The sequence below is a fragment of the Nansenia antarctica genome, assembly GCF_963989245.1.
Source record: "Nansenia antarctica genome assembly, chromosome: 1".
Classification (NCBI taxonomy): Eukaryota; Metazoa; Chordata; class Actinopteri; order Argentiniformes; family Microstomatidae; genus Nansenia; species Nansenia antarctica.
The window spans coordinates 1,450,529-1,477,784 of NC_137674.1; the positions used below are offsets into that span (position 1 = coordinate 1,450,529).

At 43.9% G+C, this 27,256-nt stretch overlaps 1 protein-coding gene across 4 annotated transcripts in view; it reads right to left on the reverse strand.

Annotated features, from left to right (window-relative positions):
• The window catches only part of klc1b (kinesin light chain 1b), a 42,933-nt gene extending 18,002 nt beyond the window's left edge, over positions 1-24,931 (reverse strand). For 3 of the 4 annotated variants that reach the window (XM_080524435.1, XM_080524433.1, XM_080524436.1), the window contains exons 1-9: positions 24,900-24,931; positions 13,482-13,750; positions 12,213-12,443; positions 10,080-10,161; positions 9,416-9,644; positions 7,625-7,712; positions 6,607-6,708; positions 4,396-4,569; positions 1,227-1,326 (exon numbers count right to left, since the gene is read on the reverse strand). In XM_080524435.1, coding sequence (XP_080380561.1) covers positions 1,227-1,326; positions 4,396-4,569; positions 6,607-6,708; positions 7,625-7,712; positions 9,416-9,644; positions 10,080-10,161; positions 12,213-12,443; positions 13,482-13,733 — 1,258 coding nt within the window. In that variant the 5' untranslated portion in view covers positions 13,734-13,750; positions 24,900-24,931. The remainder of the gene's footprint in view (positions 1-1,226; positions 1,327-4,395; positions 4,570-6,606; positions 6,709-7,624; positions 7,713-9,415; positions 9,645-10,079; positions 10,162-12,212; positions 12,444-13,481; positions 13,751-24,899) is intronic. The other variant, XM_080524434.1, reaches the window with a different exon arrangement.
• Positions 24,932-27,256: the final 2,325 nt, after the last annotated feature.

Below are 27,256 nucleotides of genomic sequence, written 5' to 3' on the forward strand. Positions count from 1 at the left end.
GCGGGGTCTGGAAAGGGCTTTGATGATCGACCCAGAGGCGGGGTCTGGAAAGGGCTTTGATGATCGACCCAGAGGTGGGGTCTGGAAAGGGCTACACTGATGATCGACCCAGAGGCGGGGTCTGGAAAGGGCTACACTCTAAACTGTGATGATCGACCCAGAGGTGGGGTCTGGAAAGGGCTACACTCTCCTCTGTGATGATCGACCCAGAGGTGGGGTCTGGAAAGGGCTACACTCTAAACTGTGATGATCGACCCAGAGGTGGGGTCTGGAAAGGGCTACACTCTCCTCTTGCTCAGAGCATTATATAATAGGACTTAATACTAAATAGTTTAACTGACATTATCTTTATTAAAATCACCCACCAAACCTTTTTAGTTTTGCTCAGCAAAACAGCTTCACAGCAGTTTCAGCAAAGTATTTATTTATTTATGTTTAAACTAATGCAACACTAGGTAATTTAATCCCTAAAGGCAGACCATTAAATAGCTGAGCTCACCCTGACGCAATAACAGCAAGAATAGTTAATCTCTTAATTGAGGAAAGAAGTCTTTTATTCAGATTGTTTGTTCAGAAATCCTCTGAGAGTCACGACCCTTCCTTCCTCTGAGTGGTGGAGCCTGGTCTGGACCAATGAGAGAGCCTGGTCTGGACCAATGAAACTCTGTCTAGATTAGAACACTGTCCACTTGTTAACCCTGTGTCCATCAGTGGCCTCTCTCACTGATATGAAACAAGAGATAGATGGATATAATATATATTAGTGCTGTCAATCCATTAACATGTTCAATCAAGTTCTCACAATAATAGGCTGTGATTAAGCATCATTAATCACAAGTTAAAAATACTAGTGTTTACCGTACTTGTATTTTTGAGGGGAGATCAAACAAAAAACATGTGAGGTGTTGGAATAAAGAAATGCATGACAAAGTGGTTAGAGGAATCCTAGTTTTGTTTTACTTTATGCTCGGACAAACCGTGTTTGTACTGTGTATGTCCACCATAGTTCATATTTACGGTAGTAACATGTAAGCAGTGGGTCCACTGTATTTTATATTACTGAGGGGGAAAAAAGGTTGGATTCAAACCGACGCCTCCAGAGACTGCAACCTGAACCCAGCGCCTTAGACTGCTTGGCTGTCCTGATCTGTAATGGAGGTTCTGTGATGGAATCATACGATATACCTCCCTTCTTAATTGTCGTGCAGACCAACATCAAGACTTACCATCAACAGATCCAAATTCTTTCTCGTGGGCTCGGGTCAGAATCTCTTTGTACAGAATCTCAGCCTCCTTGTATTTCCCCTGCTTGAGAAAGCAAGATGCCTGGAGAGGAGAACAGAGAAACATGTCAGGGTATATACAGGAATCTTGAGGTTAATTTCAATACCTTTCTAAGACTTTTTAAAGACTGTGTCAATATTTTCCAGACCGCACCGCCACTTCGAGCTGTAACCGTTTACATCAGTGAGACCTTTAACTTAGTTTGCAATAGACTAGACCACTATGATACAACAGAATTTCCGGTTCATCTTTGTTTTTTAATAAAATTCTAATACATTCACAAACATTTATTAAAAGTTTTTAGGACTCAAACTCTTTGGACAGAGTCTAATTCAGAAAAATACCTACAAAATTCAAGACCTCATAAAATCGTGAAAAGACTTTAATACTTAAGGGTCTTGATTTTCCCAAAATTGATTTATCAACTTTTAATACTTTTCAAGACACTGTGGATACCCTGCTGGTATCAAGGTTGTATCAAATGGAGGCTATTACTCAATCCACATATTTCCCCTGCACATATTATAGGCTCATGAACAATCACATGCTACCTCTGTGCCTTCCTCTGGGTTGCAACGTTATGGAGACTGATTTCCAGACAGATCCACTGTATAACCGATCCCCAACCACATCAGACAGGCCAACACCCTCCCAACATTTAAACAGGCCCTCAAAACCCACCTCTTCAAGCTTGCCTTCACCAGTTAGCCCTCTCCCCCTCTCCTTCCCATGTGTCCCCAGCACTACCTTAATTAGGCCCCTATACTTTCTTCTATTTTGCTTTTGTTTCTTTTTATTATTACTACTCTATCTTTTCAGTTTGTAAAGTGTCTTTGAGTGTCTAGAAGCGCTATATAAGTCTAATGTATTATTATTATTATTATTATTATTATGATGAACATCCAGTGGATTTAGCTTCATTTGTCTGTGATTAGATAAGGTAATGTCATTGTATATAATCGGTGATCAGCTTTCCAATAATGAGTGCATGGATTTACTGTAGGCTACAGCCTGGTTAAGCATTTGTTTATAGGCTACAGAAACCAATAATACTTGCCAAAGGCATTTCTAACGGTTAATGTGTGGGTAAATTGTCCACAATGTCGCTGTAGCGTGTCTTAAAAAAAATATTGAATAATAAAATGTGTCATAATTAGGGGCATGCCCCCTTTTCATGTTTAATTTAAGTGTAGAGGTCAACGTCACCTTCATCAACTAATAGCCTTATGAGAAATCTAGATTCTGACTGAACGACCATATTAAATCACATTATAGTGGTTTTATTTTATATTAATCACAATTATTATTTTTACCTCAGCCTGCCCCCCCAGATGACAAATGGAGCGTTCATACAGTCTACGGTGAGGCTTAGTGTTAACAACAGTACACAGTCCCTCAGTCACAAGGCAGACGATATCATACAGTATACGAGTGGGCGGCAGAGCTATGGGAGCTGGCAGAGGAGGCAGAACCAGTGTCCTTGTACACGGCATGCTTCTACAGGCTCAATGAAACCATCAAGCATTTCCCACTTGTGAAAAGAGACATTCAGTTAACTATAAAGAGCTGCATTGCCAGCGTCAATCGCGCTGCCTCAGACGAGCGTTCCAGGAAATGGAGAAAAAACCTTGCTCTAAACAATCTGTTCTCTGAATACCGATCACATTGAATTCAGAACCTTTACTAAAGCTCTAATGGAATATTGAGTCATTAAAAAGGACTCTGGAATGTTCATAAACTTGACAAGTTGAACAAATAAAAAAGGGAGATTTCTATTGAATAGGCTTTTGTATTTAATAAACTACGGTGTGTAAGGAGGAGAACTCAGCAGTCTGAGGCGTCAAGGTGAAGCTCTATACACACACTCAAACACAACAATCTGCCCTGAATGAGGCGAAACATCGACACGTCCACAGCGAGCGCTTACAAGCCACTTCTTCAGGAACAAAGCACGTCAAACACAAAGTACCGTACCGGCCAAAACACGCACGGTCTTACTGTTCCACCCACGGGTGTGTGGGAGTGGTTGTGCACATCAAAACTGACTCTCAGACCAGACTGGTCTCACTAGCCTAGCATTACTGTATGTGACTCATTTAACACACCGACAATTATGTTTTGGAAACACACACACACAGTTTGAAACTAAATATGTGACAGCAGCTGGTGAAACCGGGAACAAGTCGACGACAACCAACTTTTCAGTTCAGACTTTTATTCTGAAAAACGTAAATACATTTCAGCGTTGTTGAAAATCAGTGACACGCTAGTCAAGCCAAAACATTGCAACGCAATGGATTGGGTGAGTAATCCCCACTGCTACCTTAGTTAGTGTAGGCTGAAATGTATTTACATTTTTCAGAATAAAAGTCTTAACGGTCCGTCGGCTGGCGACTTGTTATCGGTTTCACCAGCTGCTGTCACACATCGTTAGCCTCATAGCATAATTGCCTGAGTCATATTATGGCCAAATTGAGATATCTGCCTAACTCTACTCTCCTAACACTGCTGATTCACTGTGCAGTATTGCCTATGACATCAGCCTGCTTGTTACATTCCTGCCCAAGTCATCTTTTTGACATTTGGCATTTTTGACACTACATACAAAGATGGCTCGGCTGACCACAAGTGAAGCAATTATGCTATGAGGCTAACGCTACGTCCCTCCCCCAGAGTGAGCTAGTGTGCCAGCAGGCCTCACCAGGTTGTTCATGGTCTTGGCCACCCCCCTCCCCCTCCCTCCCTCCCTCTCCCTCCCTCCCTTCCTCACCAGGTTGTTCATGGTCTTGGCCACCCCCCTCCCTCCCTCCCTCCCTCCCTCCCTCCCTCCCCCTCCCTCCCTCCCTCACCAGGTTGTTCATGGTCTTGGCCACCCCCCTCCCCCTCCCTCCCCTCCCTCCCTCCCTCCCTCCCTCCCTCCCTCCTTCCCTCCCTCCCCCCTCCCTCCCTCCCTCCCTCCCTCCCTCCCTCACCAGGTTGTTCATGGTCTTGGCCACCCCCCTCCCCCTCCCTCCCTCCCCCCCTCCCTCCCTCCCTCCCTCCCTCCCTCCCTCCCTCCCCACCCCCCTCCCCCCCTCCCTCCCTCCCCCCCTCCCTCCCTCCCTCCCTCACCAGGTTGTTCTTAGTCTTGGCCACGTTGGGATCGTCGGGGCCGAGCCGACACTCGTAGATCTCCAGGGCGCGGCAGTAGTAGTACTCCACCTCCTCGTACTTGCCCTGGTTCTGGCACAGCAGGGCCAGGTTGTTCAGCTGCTTGGCCACGTCAGGGTGGTCCTTGCCTAGTACCTGAGAGGGACGCACGCGGATGAAGCACAGTCAGTAACATTAACCAGGCGCATCAGTCAATGTGTTGGTGCTGCGTGGGGAAGACGATAGAAAGAGGTGGAGATGCAGCAGACCTGCAAAAAATGCCCTATAAAAAAAACATTTGCAGATAATGTTGAACCTTGTACATTTGTATTTATTTGTTTATTTAAAAGCGACAATGGACAGTCATTGATTCTCCCTGAGTTAGCTGGGTAGCAGAATTGCATCAGCAGTCCCTGGGCAGGTAAATATGGCCTCAGATGTTATAAACAATTTAAAACAGAACTACAGGAAATAACAACATCACACTTTACACTCAAGAAAACATTACATCTTATCCCCATGGGGGGGGGGGGTTACTCATGTGTTTATAGTGGGGGGGGGGGGTAAGATAATAATAAATAAATAAATCAGGACAGACACTTATTTTGTTTGGTGTAATAATGTGAGTTTTTCACGTGTACTGTTTTGCAATAAATAATTGATTACAAAAAAAGAAGAAAACATTACATCAAATACGACATCATAAAAAATAAAAGAAAGAAAACATGTTAGCAGGGCCTTTTACCCCAGGCGAACATAAGATAAAAGCTGCATTTAGGCTACTAAATCAGTCTGTCTTCTCACTATACAACAACAACATCTAACATCTTCTAACCACAACAACAACAACAACAACATCTATCAACAAAGACTGCATACCCTGTCAAAGTCTAAAGTCTAAAGGACTATTGATCCTTTAAATAAGTGATGAAGTTCATTCAAATATCTTTAACAGCCCCTAACTGGCTGACTTAAAGCCAGCTCTGCAGTTGGTGCACAACGTACACACTTGCCTAATTCTGTTTGGATTTCATGATTCTGTCCAGGTTTTCTGCATTGCGGGAGGTATCACACAGTGAGTGCAGTGTGGGCAGTTTTGTTGCCTCCCTTCTAACAACCATTTTAGCTCGTGTCTCGACCTTTGAAGCTCCAGCTTTTACCAGGGATGGGGATTGATAAGATGTCATCATCGATTCTCAACGTTAACACATTGGTAGCACTATCTGGCACGAGGCGCAAAGTATCAACGGGCGCGTTATTATTCAGTGGCAGCCACATGCAGGTCGTCTACCACTTACAATCCACAACATTACTTACGTTTTGTTTGACTTTGTCACATTTTAAATAGATAACATGCTACTTTATCAGCTTTCTCAAACAAAGTCTGCGAACGGACACCAGGCGTTGTGGCATAGCCTGAGTGCTTGAATACCGTCCTTGTTGTGACTAAATAAAACGTCACACTCCGATACTACACCGCAGAGTTTGACGTTTACGTTTATTTTATTTGGAAAGGGACGATGCATATTAATGAACATCGATCAGACGTCAGACGGAGAGTTCGACATCATGACGCATGAGTTTTCACAACGCGTAAGTGTCAGAAAAAATGCCGGCATCGATAAAAGGAACCGATAACCTTGGAGAAGTATGATTCTGATGGATCGAAACAATTTGGAACCGGTTCTCGATTCACTATCCCTAGCTTTTACATTGCGTTAGCCTCTCTTACTCCATTTCCCCTGTCGCCTTCGACAGGCAACATGTTCACTCTGCGTAAGCTAAGCATATGTTGTTTTCACTCAAGGCTGACCTAAGAATCTAATAAAAGCCAGATCAATACAGAGCGTGCTGCTTGGGTCTCTAGAGAACAGAGCCTGTCTGTTCAGTCTGCAGTGTTCTGCAGCCAATGAATTAATCCCTTTAACTCCCTCAAATACAGGCACAACCTGATTGAAACTTCACACAGACGCAATAAAAACATAATTTGACCTTTTCCCCTAGGTTAAGTAACAAGTGTAACAATGCTCCACTGACATTTCAAAAAATAAATCTCCCTTAATTATTAATTCAATCAATTAATTCTCTTTGACTAAAGAGCCTCCACCTGCAGTGATGGGAGCATGCTCTGAGGTGACGTGGGCGATGTAAGTGAACCAGTAGTAGGTTTGGCGACGTCCAACAAGGGTGTACCTTTTCTCTGATCTCCAGGGCCCTCTTGCACAGCGGCTCAGCCTCCTTGTACTTGCCCCTCTTCCCGTAGAGCACGGCCAGGTTGTTCAGCGTAGCAGCGACCTGGATGAGACACGCAACAAAACAAGTGCAGGTCAGATCACTGGTAGGAGTACTGCTACTTAACCAGGAACCTGTTTTTTTCTTAAATAAATGCCGAAATGCAAAACCTCCCATCGGCAAAATGTTCTGATTTGCTGTTTTCACTTCAAATGACGACAACAAGGAAGGCTAAACATGATGGGTCTGACAGTGGGGGAAAAAATTAGATTTTTTTTCAGATACAAGGTTTTGCCTTTCGGCCATCGATATGGCAATTTATTCATCCAAAATATTGATATATTATATCTATCTCATATCTATCCAATGTCATCAGGTGATGAAAAAGGATATCGTCCCCTAAAAAGCAGTGAGTCACTTGGGCCTGGTATAAGTGCAGCCTGGTATAAGTGCAGCCTGGTATAAGTGCAGCCTGATATAAGTGCAGCCTGGTATGAGTGCAGCCTGCAAGGTATTTCTTGAGGGATTAGGGAGAGACAGGGTCACAGGAAATAAGGGAGGTAGGGAGGAGATGAGCTGCATTGACTAACACTGTACTTTAACTGCCTTCCTGAACAGTCAACGTGTAGGCTAGACTCCACAAAGCTATTCGTTATTAGTGATTTGTCTAGATTAGTCTGAAGTCTTAAGATGCTTTCTATACTATGGACTTCTGACAATTCTGTAAGCTCTGGAGACAAGAGGGGTGTTGAGCAGTCGCGATCGACGGCTTTCAGGCAAATAAAACCAGTGACAGAAATTCATACCCAAACGAGGGATAAATCCATATCAAACCGCTGTGTGAGTAGTTAACCTTCTTCCTTGACATTGGTAGATGATAAACCAACACTTTGACTTGATGACAAATCCTTTCAACTCCGTATCGTTTTGCCCACGTAGTGCGTGTGTGCGGTTTCCATGACAACAGCGAGTCCCTTACCGCGGGGTGGTCTTTGCCCAGCGTCTTCTCCCGGATGGACAGGGCGTCGTTCAGCAGATGGGCGGCCTCTTTGTATTTGTTCTGATCCCTGCAGACAGGAAGGAACACGGTCAAACATGACCTCAGAGGACTGCAGTTACACACACCACTAACACTGGGCAGTCTTCCTATCTCAGAGGACTGCAGTTACACACACCACTAACACTGGGCAGTCTTCCTATCTCAGAGGACTGCAGTTAGACACACCACTGACACTGGGCAGTCTTCCTCAGAGGACTGCAGTTAAACACACCACTGACACTGTGCAGTCTTCAAACAGGATCTCAGAGGACTGCAGTTACACACACCACTAACACTGGGCAGTCTTCTCAGAGGACTGCAGTTACACACCACTAACACTGTGCAGTCTGATCTCAGAGGACTGCAGTTACACACACCACTAACACTGTGCAGTCTTCCTATCTCAGAGGACTGCAGTTACACACACCACTAACACTGTGCAGTCTTCATCTCAGAGGACTGCAGTTACACACACCACTAACACTGGGCAGTCTTCTGATCCCTGCAGACAGGAGGGAACACGGTCAAACAGGATCTCAGAGGACTGCAGTTACACACACCACTGACACTGTGCAGTCTTCTCAGAGGACTGCAGTTATACACACCACTAACACTGGGCAGTCAGAGGACTGCAGTTAGACACACCACTGACACTGTGCAGTCTTCCTATCTCAGAGGACTGCAGTTACACACACCACTGACACTGGGCAGTCTGCAGTTACACACACCACTGACACTGTGCAGTCTTCTCAGAGGACTGCAGTTACACACACCACTGACACTGTGCAGTCTTCTCAGAGGACTGCAGTTACACACACCACTGACACTGTGCAGTCTTCAGAGGACTGCAGTTAGACACACCACTAACACTGTGCAGTCTTCATGATCTCAGAGGACTGCAGTTACACACACCACTAACACTGGGCAGTCTTCAGAGGACTGCAGTTACACACACCACTAACACTGGGCAGTCTTCAGAGGACTGCAGTTACACAAACCACTAACACTGTGCAGTCTTCCTAGCAGCACAATAGAAAGTCTGGAATTAAAATGATGCACGTTATGCACTGAGGATATGCTTGTTTCTTTACAACACTACACATGTGTGACACAGTCTGATTGTTTGGTCCGCATGTCGGCAACCAATCAAAATGTTCAGACTTTTCTTTTGAAACACGGAACAAACTCGCTAGTCAAGCCAAAATACTGCAACGCGATGGATTCTGTGAGTAATCCCCACTGCTACCTAGTTAACTATAACACTACTTTACATTGTTAGCAGGCTCACAAAACAAGCTGTGATAGTTGACTAGCGATGTATCGTTGATTTTCAACAACGCGGAAAGAGAGAGAGAGAGAGAGAGAGAAAGAGAGACAGAGAGAGGGAGTGAGAGAGAGACAGCGAGAGAGAGAGGGAGCGAGAGAGAGAGAGGGAGTGAGAGAGAGAGAGAGGGAGCGAGAGAGAGGGAGTGAGAGAGAGAGAGAGACAGCGAGAGAGAGTGAGAGAGAGAGTGAGAGAGAGAGAGAGAGACAGAGAGAGGGAGTGAGAGAGAGAGAGACAGCGAGAGAGAGAGGGAGTGAGAGAGAGAGACAGCGAGAGAGAGTGAGAGAGAGAGAGAGTGAGAGAGAGAGAGGGTGTGAGAGAGAGACAGAGACATTAAGGGGTTAGCAGGGAGCTCTGAATCCCAGGTTGGGTGTCAGGTTCCCAGGCTGTCAGCTCTGTCAGCTCACCTGTAGACCAGGGCCAGGATGTTGAGCATGGTGGCCACGTCGGGGTGGTCATGTCCAGAGGTCTTCTCCAGGTCCTCCAGGGCCTGCTTGCAGAGGGGCACGGCCACCTCGTACCTCCCCTGGGAGGCGTACTGGATCACCAGGTTGTGGAGGGTCCTCAGACGGGCCGGGATCTCGTAGCCCCCCTGCTGGGCCGCGGCCACCGCCGCACTGTTGTGCGGATGCTGCACTGTGGGGTCACAGAGAGGTCACACAGAGGTCAAAGGCTCATCAAGGGATATGCCAGGACCAAGAGATACGGAGAGACAGCTTTCAGTATATATGCTCTGAGACTATGGAACATCCTACCTGAGAGCCTGAGATTGTCCAAAACTCTAGAAACATTTAAGCGAGACCTCAAAACCTACTTATTCAATCTGGCCTTCTAAATGTCCATCTTCGTTGTTGCTTTATCTTTTTTGCTCCTTGGGTCACATTTTGTGAGAAATACGCTATACAAATAACATTTGATTTGAGTTGATCATGGGAAGGTACATTTTCCACTTTAAATTCATTGGTAGTAACAACTGAATTCCACTGCATTTGCAGTATAGCGGAGATATAAGCCACAGTGGTGCTCTACAATACTGTGTAAGAGGACTGTTAAATGGATGGCTGGTCTTACTGCCGGGGCCGTGCTCCTCCTCATCGTTGGGGAAGAGGTCGTCCAGAGAGTCCTTGGGGGGCTCCCCGTCCTTCTCCTCCTGCTGACAGACCACATGAACCGTTAGACCAACACAGGAACCTTAAGACCATGAACCATTAGACCGGCCAACACAGGAACCTTAAGACCAATAAATGTAACCCGTCCTCTATTCTTCAGTGTTTTTATTTCACAATTCCTCAGTGGTGAGTATGACAGGTGTATGTAATTGATTCCTATGCAAAACCAGAGACTCTATAAAAACAAAGATATTGATTCCAAAATTACATGAACTATTATCCTTGCATTAAGATGGACTCAATTCAACGTATTGAGTGATTTGTATGCATTTGTAATGCATTTTTGCATTTTAGCTTATTTTAAGAGTGTCATTGCAAAGGGTATGAATACTTATCCACATTTCTGTGTTTCAATTTTAATACATTTGCAGAAATACATTTTCACTTTGTCATTATGGGGTATTGTGTGTGGATTGATGACATTTCTTTCTATCAATTTTAAATTGAGTCTATAACACAACAAAATGTGAAAAAAGTGAAGGGGTCTGATGACTTTCTATAGGCGCTGTATATGGAGGGCCATAAAAGATCCTATTTGCTGGGCAGCCTCAAAAGAATACTCATTCCTGCTGACTCAGGAGAGGGTAATAATATAAGGAAGGAATATCTGGGAATTCATCCCAACCACTTGATCAATACGGTCCTGGTCAATCACATTCCAGGTCTGCAGGTAATGTCTTCCTCCCAGTAGAGACGCGTCAACTGTGTAAGTTCAGGCTCATTTTAGATTTCCTCGCTGGTTCACTGAGTTTCCAAGTGAAGCTGTACTGAACCAGTAAAATAAGTGATCATGTGTGTTCTATTACAATCACCATTATAATCAAAACGAATTAAACAGGAATTGTATTAATCTTTTCTGATATTTCTGCAAGTATTAAGCCTATCATAACACATTCTTGCCTCCGTTTCAACACCAAAGCTAGCTAATGACAAACATAGAAATCAATAAACATAATGACCCATTTGAGCCTGATACACTGCTCTCTTGTAGACAGCGATCTACAGCACAGGACATAAAGGATCCTGCTCCCTTTTTGCGATCTGCACTCAAGGCACAAAAACACGAAAGCTGACAAAAAACCTGAGATCAAAATAGTGAAAACACCACCACTCATCCATGTTCAGACTTTGCTGAGGTGCTGGAACTGAAGAGTATCAATAGAGGGCAAAATAACAGCATCCGCACACTCAAAAACACTGTGCAAAAAAAAAAAAAACGTTGTTTATTGCAAGCTTTCAGTCATAGACCTTCTTCAGGCATAAAGCAGAGTCTTGTCTGCTTTATGCCTGAAGAAGGTCTATGACCGAAAGCTCGCAATAAACCTGAGATGCAATGGACAAAGCCCTCACTCACCACTGTATCTTATATGGCAGAGTTGAGTGGCCGTGGCCCTCATTGGCTGCACGTTGTCTCTCACACTGGCACACCTTTACATATAAAGCCATTTTAGGCGACGCCCCCAATATTTATGTGGTTATATTTCAAGAACCCAGAGTACCGTACTTACTCCTTACGTTCCAACGACTGTTATCTGCTAAATGTCCCCAAAGTTCGCACTGAATTCGGCAAGCACTCCTTCACACACTTTGCACCTGCTGCCTGGAATTCACTACAGAGCACTCTGAACCTGAAGGAACTAATTTCTCTTGGAACATTTAAAAACCTTGTGAGTAACTTGGAATCAGCCTCATATCGTTCTTGCTCCTGCTTTATATGAAAGTCCCATTATTTTATTCTATTGCTCTGGCCAGATTGTATGTTGTCTATGTTTTGTTGTTAACTTGGTGTTGTTTTATTGTGTAATTCTGCTTTGTCTGTTTCAACTGTCGAAAGTCGATGTTTTAAGCTGCTGTCTTGGCCAGGCTTCCCTCGGAAAAAAAGATCATTGTGTCTCAATGGGCCCGACCTGGTTAAATAAAGGCTAAATAAAATTAAAATACATTTTTAAAAATGCAATGTACAATCCAAACCCCAACAGCCCGACGGTGCGTCTGTGTGAAGTGTGTTATAACACAAACACTTCTGGACACTTACAGTAGGAGACACGTCATCGTCGTACTTCTTCAGCTGGTTCATGAACTCCAGGTGCTTCTTCTCCTCCTCCAGCTGGGCCACGTTCTGCTCGCTCTTCTGCAGCTTCTGCTGGGTGTTGGCCAGCTCGTCCCTCAGCCACTGGTTCTCCTGGCACAGCCGCCTCACCTGCGCCCGCAGCTTCTGCTTCTCCGACTCCACCGCGTTCAGGTGGTTGGACAGGGCCATCATCACCTGGACAGGGACACACACACACACATTCACACACAGACAATTGGTACCACATCAGTATTATGAAGAGAGGTAAGAGAACAAGCAAATGGGGCGTCTGTGGCGCAGGAGGTAAGAGCCGCTGTCTAATGATCACAAGGTTGGCAGATCGGTGGTTTGAGCCCCGGCTTGGCCACATGTCGAAGTGTCCTTGGGCAAGACACTGAACCCCAAAATTGCTCCCAGTGAGCGGGCCGGCGCCTTGCATGGTAGCTTGTCGCCATTGGTGTGTGAATGTGTGTGTGAATGGGTGAATGAGAGGCCGTTGTAAAGCGCTTTGGATAAAAGCACTATATAAGTCAGTCCGTTTACCAAATGACAGAGAAGCCAAGGGAGAGAGGTTATTGGTGTAAGACAGAGAGCGACGGCTGCTAGCTGGGTTCACGGTGAGTCATGGTCACTATTTTCAGCTTTATACAGAACAAGGGAGTTCCTGTCTGCACCAGCAATAAATCCTGAGAGGTGGAAAAATGTGTCACAAACTGACTTATTTCACTGAGAATCCTCCCCAGTCCGGTCCCCGATCTTACCATAGTGATCCGCAACGCCCCCACCCTGGACTCCTTCAAATCAGCCCTCAAAACCCATCTGTTCACCAAGGCCTTTGGCCCCTAGTCACTGTTTCTGTGTTTGTTTTCTGTTTTGTCTGTCTGACCATTCCCTTTAGAATTGTATGTGGGTTTTATGAAAGGCGCTATAATACAAGTTATTATTATTCTCACCTGTGCTTCACCGAGCCCCAGCTCGATCATCTCCACAGACTATATAAGTCTAATGTATTATTATTATTATTATTACTATTACTATTATTATCATCATCATTCTCACCTGTGCTTCCACGAGGCCCAGCTCGATCATCTCCACAGACTAAGTCTAATGTATTATTATTACTATTATTATTATCATCATTCTCACCTGTGCTTCCCCGAGGCCCAGCTCGATCATCTCCACAGACTAAGTCTAATGTATTATTATTACTATTATTATCATCATCATTCTCACCTGTGCTTCGCCCAGCCCCAGCTCGATCATCTCCACACTCTTGCGCAGCAGGTTGGACTTCTCATGGACCAGGTTGGCCTCCTCATCCTTCTTCAGACACTTGATGGTCTCCAGCAGGCTGTGCAGGATGGAGTTGTGCTCGTTCTTCAGCGCCTCCAGGCCCTGGATCACCAGCTTGGTGTTGGAGATGATCTCCTCCTGGGACAGCTTCTCCAGCTTCTCTTCCCGTGGGTACACCATGGTGGACGACATCTACCGCAGGGGGGGACCTGTAGGAGACACACAGAAGAAGAAACGGGACACAGAAGAAGAAGAAATGGGCTGGGTTAATATAGGTGCAGAAGACACAAATGGGCTGGGTTAATAATAGGTCTGGGTGGTGCTGTAGCGAAGCAGACACAATTACATTTACATAATGGCATTTGGCAGACGCCTTATTCCAAAGCGCCTTAAAATCGATACATTAGACTAAGCAAGTGAATCATCAATCCACCAGTTCTAGCAGGAGAAGTAATCTAGCTCAGGCCAGGGGCCACTGGCAGTCGTTGTAAAAATAAAAAATAAAGAATATTTTTTATTAATAGACACTGGAGAGACAGTACAAGGGGGGCAGGAGAAGTCTTAGGAAGCATAGTATAGAGAAAAGGAAAATATAGGAAAAGCAGGTACGCAGTAGTAATGTCTCAGTTAAGGTGTAGCCTGAAGAGATTGCCTGCCACACAGATTTTGGTTTTTATTTTTGACTAGAGCGTTCAAACACTGCATTGTGTTTATCCTGCATTCAGAAGACACAGAAGAAGAAATGTCTGGGTTAATAACAGGGCTGGGTTCTGTAGCAGAAGCAGACACCCTCCTATTGCCTGCCACGCAGATTTTGGTTTGTATTTTTGACTAGAGACATTCAAACACTGCTGTGTTTATCCTGCCTTCAGGAACACAGAAGAAAAATGTCTGGGTTAATATAGGCTAGGTCTGGGTTCTGTAGCAAAGCAGACACCCTCCTCCTCTTGCCTGCCACGCAGATTCTGTTTTTATTTTTGACTAGAGCGTTCAAACACTGCTGTGATTATCCTGCCTTCAGATCTGGCTCAGTTGAGGCTCCAGAGCATGTAACCTTGTATTTCCCTCACCCTCTAGGCTCAATTACAGCCGATTCTTCACACTGTTGGCCCACCAAGTCTTCCCATGTAACTGTGACTGACAGCAGAGGAGCTGTCACACACACACACACACACACACATACACACATACACACACACACACGCACATGCACACACACGCACACACACGTCTTAATCTTAGTGTTTCATAATAGAGGGCCCTGTTCCTGGGTGACAGGCACCGTGTAATCTATCTGCTACGGTAATGATAAGATCACAACAAGATCCACGATGCTATATGACAGCCATACACATGCACACGTATACAGTAAACATGTTCCAAATGGGTTACCGCTTCCACAAGTCAGACTGAAGAGTTACTGGAATGTGTAGTGCTTATTTGATTCTGTTTTGAAATTTTATTTTATTTGATCAGTCTTGCTTCGTACAGTTACCGGAGCTTGTAGTGCAGAACATGTATAATCCGATATATCTGTCTGGCTCTACTCCCAAGCCAACACAGAATCTCTAAGGCAAGACGCATCATTCACCCAAGTTCCATCAAAATGGTACCAGTGGTGTGTGACAATTGGACGGATGTCATGAAACAAACGCTCCACAGTCCCCTCCCCGATGTCAGTGTGGAGAGTCAGATTATGGAGGCATGAAGACTAGATGAAGGGATTCAAACGTCATCACTAAAATGGGTGGTGACATCACCACCGACAATGGGGTGGGGACAGGAAAAAATTCAGCACGTTTGGCTGAAGCATAACAAAAGTAGGTTCGGGGGCAGGATTGCATCTTGACGTGCGACAGAGGGAAGACAGATGAATGTAACAGAGGTTGTGTGGTGGTGGCAGGGCTCTGCAGAGACAGGGGAGGTCTGCCTGTCTGTCTGCTCCGTCATGGACAGAGACAGGGGAGGTCTGCCTGTCTGTCTGCTCCGTCATGGACACTGGACTGAGGGATGACTGAGCAGCACGACAGCCCCCAGCAGGATGTCCCTGGTGTCCTTGAACAAAAAGCTGCTCTAAAATGTCTAGGAAAGGCATGCCTGTATTCCAATAATACAGGTGCATAGCGTGATATGTCATGTGCAGCATGCTCTGAGGAGTGTTCCGTCGTAGACTGAAGATCCATCTCTTCAGGTTACACCTTAACTGCTCCTCCTGAGACATTACCACCCCCCAGCACTGTGTCTCCTGAGACACCCGCTTTTCCCCTTTACTGTGTCCCCTATGACTTCTACTGCCCCCCTTGTACTGTTTCTCTGTTCTCCAGTGTCTATAAAAAACTTTTCCTTCTATCATTGAGACTGCCAATGGCCCCGGGCCTGAGCTAGATTACTCTTCCTGCTACGACTTGTGGATTGATGATTCACTTGCTTAGTGAAATGTATTGATTGTAAGTCACTTTGGAATAAGGCGTCTGCTGCTAAATGCCAAAAATGTAAATGTAAAATGTAGGAGTGCAGCTTGCTCTATTCACTCTAGCGAATTTCTCAGTAACATGACATTGAAACTGGCCATGGAGTTTTGTGGTTGTGAATGTGACTTTGGAAATGTACACAAAACCTAGCAGAGATTGCTCAGCCAGCCAGAAAATGTCCCCATTAGATAACTTAATGCATACAAGTAGCAGTCATCCCATACATTAGGCTAGCCAGACAACCCCCAGTCCCCCACCCAAGACCCCAAAAAAGTCCACAAAAACACCAAGGTGAGGGTAGGACCTTTGGGCCATGGTCAGGGTAGGACCTTTGGGCCATGGTGAGGGTAGGACCTTTGGGCCATGGTGAGGGTAGGACCTTTGGGCCAAGGTGAGGGTAGGACCGTCGGGCCAAGGTGAGGGTAGGACCTTTGGGCCATGGTAAGGGTAGGACCTTTGGGCCATGGTGAGGGTAGGACCTTTGGGCCATGGTGAGGGTAGGACCTTTGGGCCATGGTAAGGGTAGGACCTTTGGGCCATGGTGAGGGTAGGACCTTTGGGCCATGGTCAGGGTAGGACCTTTGGGCCATGGCCCTGGGCTTATTTTGGGCCGTTCTTGGAAATGGAAACACAAATGTCTGAGGCTTTGAGCCAAGCTGCAGTCTATCAGTGCTTTATCATGTTTAAGTTCCTCCATCCATTACCACAGCATACAAGAAGTCAAGACAAATCGTCAGCCCATGTCGGGCCTGAAGAGAAATATGTACAGAGTGTTCAAATGTCCCCATGGTTAAATCCTACTATAGCATTCCTCTGTCTGTGTTAGAGATAGTGGGGGTAATATGTGCAACATTTTAGGGTAATCGTTCACTTTTTCATAAAAGCATAGATAAGTAGATAAGTAAAGATAAGATAGGTAAATGCACTTTTGACATATTCAGTTAGCTTCATGACATTCTCTAGAACAGTACCGCTAACGTGATGGTTCTTTTTCAACATTTCCTAGAGCTGAAGTTTGTTTGTTCTACACTGTGCAGACAGCCGACCTTGGAAAATGGTTGTATGAGCAGCTGACTGTAGTCTCAGGTGAGTCACGAAGCACCCAGCCAGTCCCTCCTCTACCGTCTCATTTTAACACGCAGGACCAACCAACATCCACACCAGGGCTTGACGCTTACCTTTTCCCCAGGTAGCACTGTGCTACCATGTTGAAAAATTTTGTAGCACACCAAGAATTTCAGTAGCACAATGAAAATTGCGCAATTTTCGTCAACGACAACAAATGATCATAATCATAACATATCAAAATGATCATAACCGGCTCTTGGCCGTAATAAAAACGGAGACTCACACAATGTAAAGGGGAAGTAAGAATATTAATTTCAGTTGGCCCACGGTTCGGTATGAACCTCGGTTTTTGGGTCACGGTTCACGGTTCGCATTTATTTTTTTATTTTTTAATGCTACCACTATAAAGTACTAACTGTTACTTTATTTTGCTTATACTTATGGAACTTTAACATTTAGACACATTCCAGAATATGACTGGTAAATTGTATAATATAAATATATATAAACAAAAAACACTTTCAAATGTAAAAAAATTACATAAACACTTTCAAATGTGACTTGTTGTGGATTGGAACTACGGATCATAAGCTTTCAAATGATGTGTCATACATTGAATTCCGAAAAAATATGAAGTTAGTCATTTGAATGTTGTTAGACGTCAGGCACATATAGGGTTAACCTCTTTGTAATGAAACCGGATGCAAACGCAGCTAGCAGCTAGCGGCTAACAAAACACAGCGCTACGAACTATGAGAGCTGTATCCCATATACCCATTATGTGCATATTTAAGCGCATATAGGACTCGCGTGAAGCATTTCTGCGACACGCGTTTCTGTTCACTGTTTTCATTCCCTCATCGCTTATACACATACGTTTGACTGCGCATGACAGTAGTAGTCGCACTGGTGCGATTTAATGTATTTCCAAGTCGCACAGAAATATATTCACTCGCAAATGCGACCAAAACAGTCGCACTGTCGAGCCCTGATCCACACGCAGGATACAATGTGCTGTGAAATTGGCAGTGAAATTATAAATCATATGTCTGTTAATGTAATAGACATAACATGTATGAAACTTCTTAATACCTAACTGTGAAAGGGAGAGCACAGACATACGTATGCGTGTGTCGGCTAAATGCAACTGAAAAGTGAGTGGTGGACAGCGTCCAGACATAGCACAGCCTATGCAGTCAATGAACAGGCAACCTTAAAGTCAGCAAAACATTTAAAACATTCATAATCGCTGCATCTCGCAAACCTAGCCAGTCACTCACTAGACAAGAGCAAACATGTTGCTGTCAGGAGTGATACTGTTGGCCAGAAAAGTGCATAGCTGAAACTAATAGTGTTGCATTTGAAAGTGAGACGAGACACTATGAAAACCTGCTCCTTTCCAATTGCATATCTGCATTCAAATGCCAACGATAAGCCCCGTAGTTTGATGTGTCATTTCAATGTGAAAGCATGTCTGTAAAATGCCAGCCTGGCAGATAAGTGTGTGGGTGCGGGCCCAAGCCTTTGCATCTACTGTAGCTCTGATCTGAATTTACATAGAGCAGGACACGTTTTAATCTGTGAAGCATTCTGGTATCACAAACTCTTGCCCTTTTCTCTTTTTTTTTACTGAGCGAGAGGCTTGAGAAGTTTGCTTTTAAAGGATAGGCTTTAAAATAGGATTATCATAAGCATTTAGTTTGTTAACATGCTAGTACATGTTCCTACATGTTATTAGAAAATGAGAGACAGGGAAGATGTCAGCATATGAGACAAATACGAGGTGTGTAGGCTAAACTATATCCAATGAATAGCGTTGGCTATCATTGTATTTGGAGAAGTTGATTTCAGGCTATACTTGTAGCTCTGCCATATAGGGTTGGACGGTTTTACAGATAAACCGAAAACCGCGGCCTCTAAAAATAGTTTTTTATGGCGGTTTTGATCAAAATCCGTCATAAAACCAAACGTTTTCATTTTTAGCTTTATTATTTGTAACATTTATCACAACGTCATAAATTGCTATATAACGCCTTAAGAGTGTGTGGTTGAAGATGCTATGAAAGTGATTTTTGTAAACAATGTAATTTGTCAATAAATTAACTGTCTAAAAAGATGCATCACGTGACAGCTTCTCCTCAGAACGGAGAATTAGGGAACAGCGTTGCCTGATTGGGCGTATTCCCTCCCAATTGGGATACCTATGATCACATTGGGCTGGAAATCAATCTATCAATCCCTGGCAACAGTGTTAGGTAAGCGAGTTGGTCCCTGAAAAAAAGCAACTTCCGCAATATGGACAACGCATTTCGGTTTCTGACCGAATGACAAGGAAACGTTGACGAGGCTGTGTGTAGGATTTGCATGAACAAGGTGATAGCCAAAGATGGAAATACTTTTCAAATGTACGTCGCCATCTCGATTGCTGTAACCCACTGTCTTTGTGAATGTCGGCACATATCGAAAAATCTATTCATCGTTCGTAGCACCCACTTATTATAATGAAAATGTTGACCATGAAAATGTTGAGTTATGCACATCCCTAGTATCCACCAACATGCACTAACCCAGCTGATTCTAATTGGCACAGGTAGGAGAACTCATTACTGGCATTGTAGCCTAAGTAATACATGGTAGTACTGGCCTACATCATTACCTTATGAGACTACCTGACTAAAACGATTGTCAAACTAAGAGTTTGAGCCAAATGATTTCCATGGCAAAGAGATTAAGCTACACACATTTGATAATTCTGCATTAGCCTAAGTTACAGTGGTCAGGCGCCAAGTAATTCTCTCCATGGGCTTGGTACTGCATGTTTCTCCTTCGAGGTGCATAGAGGTTTGCAGCAACAGAGCGGCTTGAGAATGCACATGCTCAGACACGCTTATCCCTATAGGCTAAGCAAAAACACAGCCTCCATCCCCCCCTCTGCCTTCAATAGGAAATCAATGTTAGGCATTACTCTGTAAAACCTGATCTTCTGGTTCTGAACAAACACTTTGCCTACCATTAATTGAATCCTCATATAAGCAGAGGTATGATACCTAGTAGCCTAATAATAACAACAAACACACGAGACAAAGCCAGTCATGTTCTAGGGAGGAGTCTATTCATCAGCGCAATAAAGCAGAACACTCCTGTATGCAGATGACGGTACAACGTTAGTACAAGCAGATAATAACATGGGTTTATCCTGCCATGTAGCTAATCACACTGCAGAGTAGATAATAAGCTTCATTTTGCTTTTTCAGTAGCCTAAAACTTCACAAAAGTTCAGACAAAATGACACTAGCCTACAGTAGCAGTATGTTGCTACTGGCTATGTTAAAGTACAGACAACAACGGTGTCCACAGCTACAGGCTACAGGGAACAAATGTCAACAAGCAACCAGACAAATGTCTTCTGTCCACAGGCACTGCTGCAATCTGGCCACCATTTAAAAGGGAAAATTGCAAGACGGGCACCAGAGCAGAACACTAACCTCAGCTTCAGCAGCAAATCAGATCCTCATAGCTTGGCAGAGAGAAGAGAGGCTGATGTAATAATGACTCCTCCACCAGTAATACACCCGGAAAAAACAGCAGTCACCATAGAAACTGCATCACATCTAGCGTTTAGCGAGCTACGCTAATACAAACAAGAGAAAGGCTCCTTGCGGATGTGGGTAAGAATCTCTGGATCTCTGGAGGACAAAAGCTGCCTCAGAAGTGTGACCTTCCCACAGATCTCTGAACAGCCAGCAGCCTCAGCACACAACAGAGACGGGGACGGCCCCACCCACACTGCGAAGGGAGGAGCAGGTTCAACGGAGGGGGAGAAAGCTGTCCTGATCTAGATACTGGACATGACCGAGCGATCAAACTGCTGAGTCAGGGCTCTCCCCAAAGATTGCAGCCAGATTGCACCACGCTGTGAATCTGAATTACATTTCAAGGCAGATTCAGCGGTATATTTAGTAGTGATTAGAGTAGCTGTCTTTGATCTCCAACAGCATTGTTGTTAAGAACAAAAGCGAAAAAAGTAAAACAGAGACAGCCAGAGTATCTTAGTAAAACGTTTATTAATAAACATCTTGCTTCATTCACAGGTTTCTCCATCACTCTCCTTTTATAGAGGCGTGCTACTATACATATTTATAGGGGACAACATGTTTACTGTACACTTGTTTTTTATGCATCCTTTATTGATACTGGGAGATCTTACTGCGACCTGTGTATGGCAACAGGGAATAAGAAACTAAATAAAAGCAGAGGGGGGAAAAGATGGAAATCTCCAAAAGAATGATTGGAAGAAAAGAATAACAACAATTAGGCTATATAAACCCTTCAGACAACCTAGATTTAAAAAGCATAATAGAGAACAGAGAAAAAGCAACAGACACATCAATCACACAACAAATAACCCGTCTATCTTTGTTTTCAACGAGTAGGAAATAAATCTGCATTCTCATTCTCTTGAAATGGCCTAACAACAACAAAAACAAGTGTACAGTAAACATGTTGTCCCCTATAAATATGTAGCACACCTCCATAAAAGGAGAGTGATGGAGAAACCTGTGAATGAAGCAAGATGTTTATTAATAAACGTTTTACTAAGATACGGTCTGAGTTGTTAGCGAGAGGCTGCTTAAATGCCATGGCTGGGTTTGCACTTCACTCTGCTCTAGTTTATCTGCCTTCGCCATAAGGACTGCAAAATTACTAACAGCCTCTCTGTGGCGTGTGTGCGCATGTGTTTAGCTGGCTGCCCAGAGAGGTTGCGTAAGGGAGAGGACATGAGGATCAGACAGAGCTGCTGGTCCATCCTCTGAGTGGTTGGCACTGGTAGGTCTGAGTGCCCTTCCCTAACCTCCCTGTGTCTCCAGGCCGACAGGGCTCCACCCTGCATCAGTATCATCAGGCTGGCCTTTCCCCTCACATCACCCTTACACCACCATCTTTCATCCAGTGCACTGTCACTCAAAGTCGCCTACTCTCCCTTGACTTCAGAAGTCAAATATAAACATCATTCATCATTCATCCTCACAGCCAACAGCTGACAAAATCCCACCCTCTCCAAAACTCCAAAACAGAATTTTAGCACAATCCTGTCAAACCGAAAAAACAACTGGGAAGTTGACAGAGATATTCTTTACGCCTCAACAACACCATGGTTATATCCACCAGTCACCATTCATTGATATTGTAAATGTAGAAAAGAAGAAAATAGCAAGAGAACACCAGCATTGCAACCAGACAGTTACTGTATTGAAATGTACACAATTTCCTGTCCACATTTACTAGAGATGTACACCATTTCCTGTCCTCTGTCACTCTTGCTGGAAACCACAAAACAATGTAACATGATCTGTCTACATTCATACATTAATGACAGCCACACACACACACACACACACACACACACACACACACACACACACACACACACTTCCCTGGCAGACAAAGAGACCCAGCCAACAGAGAGGGCGTGGCAGGACACAGGGGCAGCTGAGGGCCCATCAGTGGCCTGTGATTCAACACTGCCAGTCGGCTCTTGCAACAGAAGGCTGTTCTCCCCATATGGCAGGCTTGAATGGGCGACAAATATTTTGATTTCACATTCTTCTATACGCTATGTTGAGATTTATTTACAACCGAACCGTATGCCTACTTTGGGTAAACTATCCCTGACTCATATAGCTGGTAAAATAGACTAATATGATTATATTTCAGAATATAATATATGCATTCTGCCCAGTAATTGTGTCACAGCAGGGAGTCGTCAATTATTAACGGTAAAGTAAATTACTGTATATACTAATTAGCTAGTAAAACGTTTTCTTCTGGCGATCGTTAACGTTGTTGCCTGTCACCAAACATGACCAGCGTCTCCGGTTAATGTTTACATTCTGCAGTGTTTGGATACAGGGACGAAAACATAAGCGAATCTTTCATTGAAGTGCCAACTAAACAACATGACATCAGAGTTGATCTTTCACAGACTAAACAACATGACATCAGTGTTGATCTTTCACAGACATCAGTGTTGATCTTTCACAGACAACTAAACAACATGACATCAGAGTTGATCTTTCACAGACTAAACAACATGACATCAGTGTTGATCTTTCACAGACATCAGTGTTGATCTTTCACAGACAGACTAAACAACATGACATCAGTGTTGATCTTTCACAGACTAAACAACATGACATCAGTGTTGATCTTTCACAGACTAAACAACATTACATCAGTGTTGATCTTTCACAGACTAAACAACATGACATCAGAGTTGATCTTTCACAGACTAAACAACATGACATCAGAGTTGATCTTTCACAGACTAAACAACATGACATCAGTGTTGATCTTTCACAGACAACTAAACAACATGACGTCAGTGTTGATCTTTCACAGACTAAACAACATGACATCAGTGTTGATCTTTCACAGACAGACTAAACAACATGACATGATCAGTGTTGATCTTTCACAGACTAAACAACATGACGTCAGTGTTGATCTTTCACAGACAACTAAACAACATGACATCAGTGTTGATCTTTCACAGACAGACTAAACAACATTACATCAGTGTTGATCTTTCACAGATAAACAACATGACATCAGTGTTGATCTTTCACAGACAACTAAACATGACATCAGAGTTGATCTTTCACAGACTAAACAACATGACGTCAGTGTTGATCTTTCACAGACTAAACAACATGACGTCAGTGTTGATCTTTCACAGACAGACTAAACAACATGACATCAGTGTTGATCTTTCACAGACAGACCAGCTGACTAGGTTAAGGCTTAAATCATGACGTCATGCCTCAACCCGTTTCACCGAAAAGCATCACGTTTAGCAGTCGAACAACCCTTTTTTTGTCGATTATAAAGAAAACATGTATGACAAATCGTGAGTTTAGAATGATAAGGTTCTATCTCCGTTTAGAATGATAAGGTTCTATCTCCGTTTAGAATGATAAGGTTCTATCTCCGTTTAGAATGATAAGGTTCTATCTCCGTTTAGAATGATAAGGTTCTATCTCCGTTTAGAATGATAAGGTTCTATCTCCGTTTAGAATGATGAGGTTCTATCTCCGTTTAGAATGAGAAGGTTCTATCTCCGTTTAGAATGAGAAGGTTCTATCTCCGTTTAGAATGATAAGGTTCTATCTCCGTTTAGAATGAGAAGGTTCTATCTCCGTTTAGAATGATAAGGTTCTATCTCCGTTTAGAATGATAAGGTTCTATCGCCGTTTAGAATGATAAGGTTCTATCGCCGTTTAGGATGATAAGGTTCTATCTCCGTTTAGAATGATAAGGTTCTATCTCCGTTTAGGGCAGTTCAGAGATATTGAGCGTCAACGTTTTTACATTCCATTATGTTCTGTGAGATGGAACCTTTGTATTTTATGAATTACTAACTAAAAAATGTCAACATTTTAAAAACAACACCACACAGGCATTAATAAACACCTAATGGATCAGATTATGTAAGAAAAAAAACTAAATTTTGACCAGAAATGGAGATAGAACCTTATAATTCTAACGTCACGACATGTTGTAATGTTGACTATCTCACCCAGTGATAACCAGAGAACCCTGCGGTGGTAGCTAGCCTGCTAGCCTAGCCAGGTCGCAGCTAGAAGCTAACCGGTTAGTTATGCCCTAGTCCCTCGAGCGGACCGCCAGTTAGCTCGATTACAACCGGCTTCACTCCGGGACATCGTATCTTAATATCTTAGCCAACCTATAACATATTTATATTTATATTAAACATCAGATATATGTAAGTATGTATGTTAGATATGAAACAGAGACTCACCGAGGGAGTGTGTCCGTGACAGCTGGATCAGCCCCTTTAAATCCAAAATGGCCGCTGGTGAAAAGATCCCCCAGCAGGCTTTGCATGCATAGGGTTAATATGACGTCATGTCGTTTGTTTTCGAAAGGCTGGCTGCGTTCGTAAACTTACTCTGAAAGCGCCGGAACGCAACACTGGGTTCAACGTCATAAAGGGGACCGAGTAATTTGATTGGACAAGAGGCCATTCCATGAGTGCTGGTCATATTTCTCAGAGCAAATGTACGAACGCAGTCCCCCAGTCTAACCCAACAGTGTTGGGCGGCGGGGGCATGTTTCTGTTTGGGTTTGTTTCTCTTCTGTGACTGGCGTCATTCCATGGAATTATAATTATTATGTATTATGTATTATGAATTATTATTGTTGTTGCTATTAAAGTATTATAATTATAATAATACATTATATATGATATAATAATATAATAATAATAAATGTTCTCCCCAATTATTTATTTAACTCAGTCGGTGGCCTGGGGGGTATTCCATCAAAGTGAGACCGGGGCTGTCTGTCCATATCAGCCAGAAAGTGGAACGGTGCAACACTTGTGTGAAACACAGAGCAGTACAGAGAGAACCACTGATAACAGCAGCACCCGTACCAGAGAGGCCTTGGCACTGACCTGTTTATTCTGGGAGAAGGAAGCTCCCTACATTGAAGTGGCTCATCTCTGGGGCGGCTGTGGTTCAGGAGGTTGAGCCAGGGCCTAATGATCGCAAGGTTGGCAGATCGGCGGTTCGAGCCCCGGCTGGCCACATGTCGAGGTGTCCTTAAGCAAGACACTTAACCCCAATTTGCTCCCAATGAGCGGGCCCGGCGCCTTGCATGTGTAACGATGGTCAAACAGCCAAACTTCTTTCATTTAATTCGTTTATTTGACCTGCAGAGAAGACATATAGAACACAATTCTTCTCTGGTCTGCTTGTGAATCCATTAATCTGGCGGCCATTTTCTCGGTCCACCGTCTATGTACATTTCACATCAGGACAGTTTGTTCACAGAAAGAACACAAACTTCCCTCAAACATTACAAATAACAATTACAAACAACATGTGGAGCGACATACCTGCAGAGAAGACATATAGAACACAATTCTTCTCTGGTCTGCTTGTGAATCTGCACGTTCAAAACAACATACAATAAATGTTCTGTTTCACATCATCACAATACATCACAATACATGTAAAAACAAACAGCACAGTACTACACCAACATTTTCACCCTACATTACAAGATTCTCCATACAAATAACAAAACACGAGGAGCGTTTTACATGCGCACATACCCATTAATCTGGCGGCCATTTTCTGACGCACCACCGCAAGTACGGCAACAAGAGAAGGACAAACGAACGTGCAGACCTGCAGTACACCCAAACTCCAAAGGGGGGCTCCAACAACAACCAGGGCTGCTCAAAGCACGGCGAAACTCATCTACATTCACCACAGCTAAACATACATTCCCAACTCTGTTACACCCACCTCCCCTGAATTTCGCCAACCTTGAGCAGCAACTATACATTTAAATACTACTTTTTACTTTTTACACTATTACATAGGGCCGCCAAAGGACAGGACAGCCAACTTGAAAAGTATCCTATAAGGATGAAGTGGAAAGAGAGGTAAACTACCTCTCCAACCAACTACTGGCGGTAGGATGCGTTCTACACCCCACAAGACCCTATTTTCACTGTGTATTACTAGCCTTCAAGAGGCCACAACCTCTTATGAAACAATCAGAATAACGAACAAACCTATATGTCATAGGATGTCAGTGTGCACAGTGTATACATGCACTGAACTGAGCTTCGGCTTATCTAACTGTGGGAAGCCTGGAACACTGACCTGCAAACAGCTCGAATGTTTGACTTAGTGTCTTGAATAATGTCTTGTCCTGACATAGTATATATCAATCTGTCAACCGGTTTGATAAGGCGACCAAACTTGGACTTGACCTGTGTGACTGTACTAGGATGTTCACACTGTGTGACAGAAGCTAAAGTGTCAGTACGCTGTGTGTCACTAGCATCATCTGTCTGATTTGTGTTACCAGAAACATCAGTACAATCATCAGCGCTAACCACAAATCTAGAATCAGAGTTAATGGACTGATCTACCATTTGCTCCTCAGCCATCTGCTCGGGAACCCTCTGAGGGGCAAACGAGACTGAAGACACTACAGTGTTAGTAGCCTCTGTCCGTGAGTGGTCAGGGAATGGTAACTGGGTGACCCACTCCAGGGTTCTTCCCTTGGGATCCTTGGGCTCTGGAACAGTCAAGGGAACATCCCTCTCCCGAACAGCTCTTCCCCCATACTCCATGT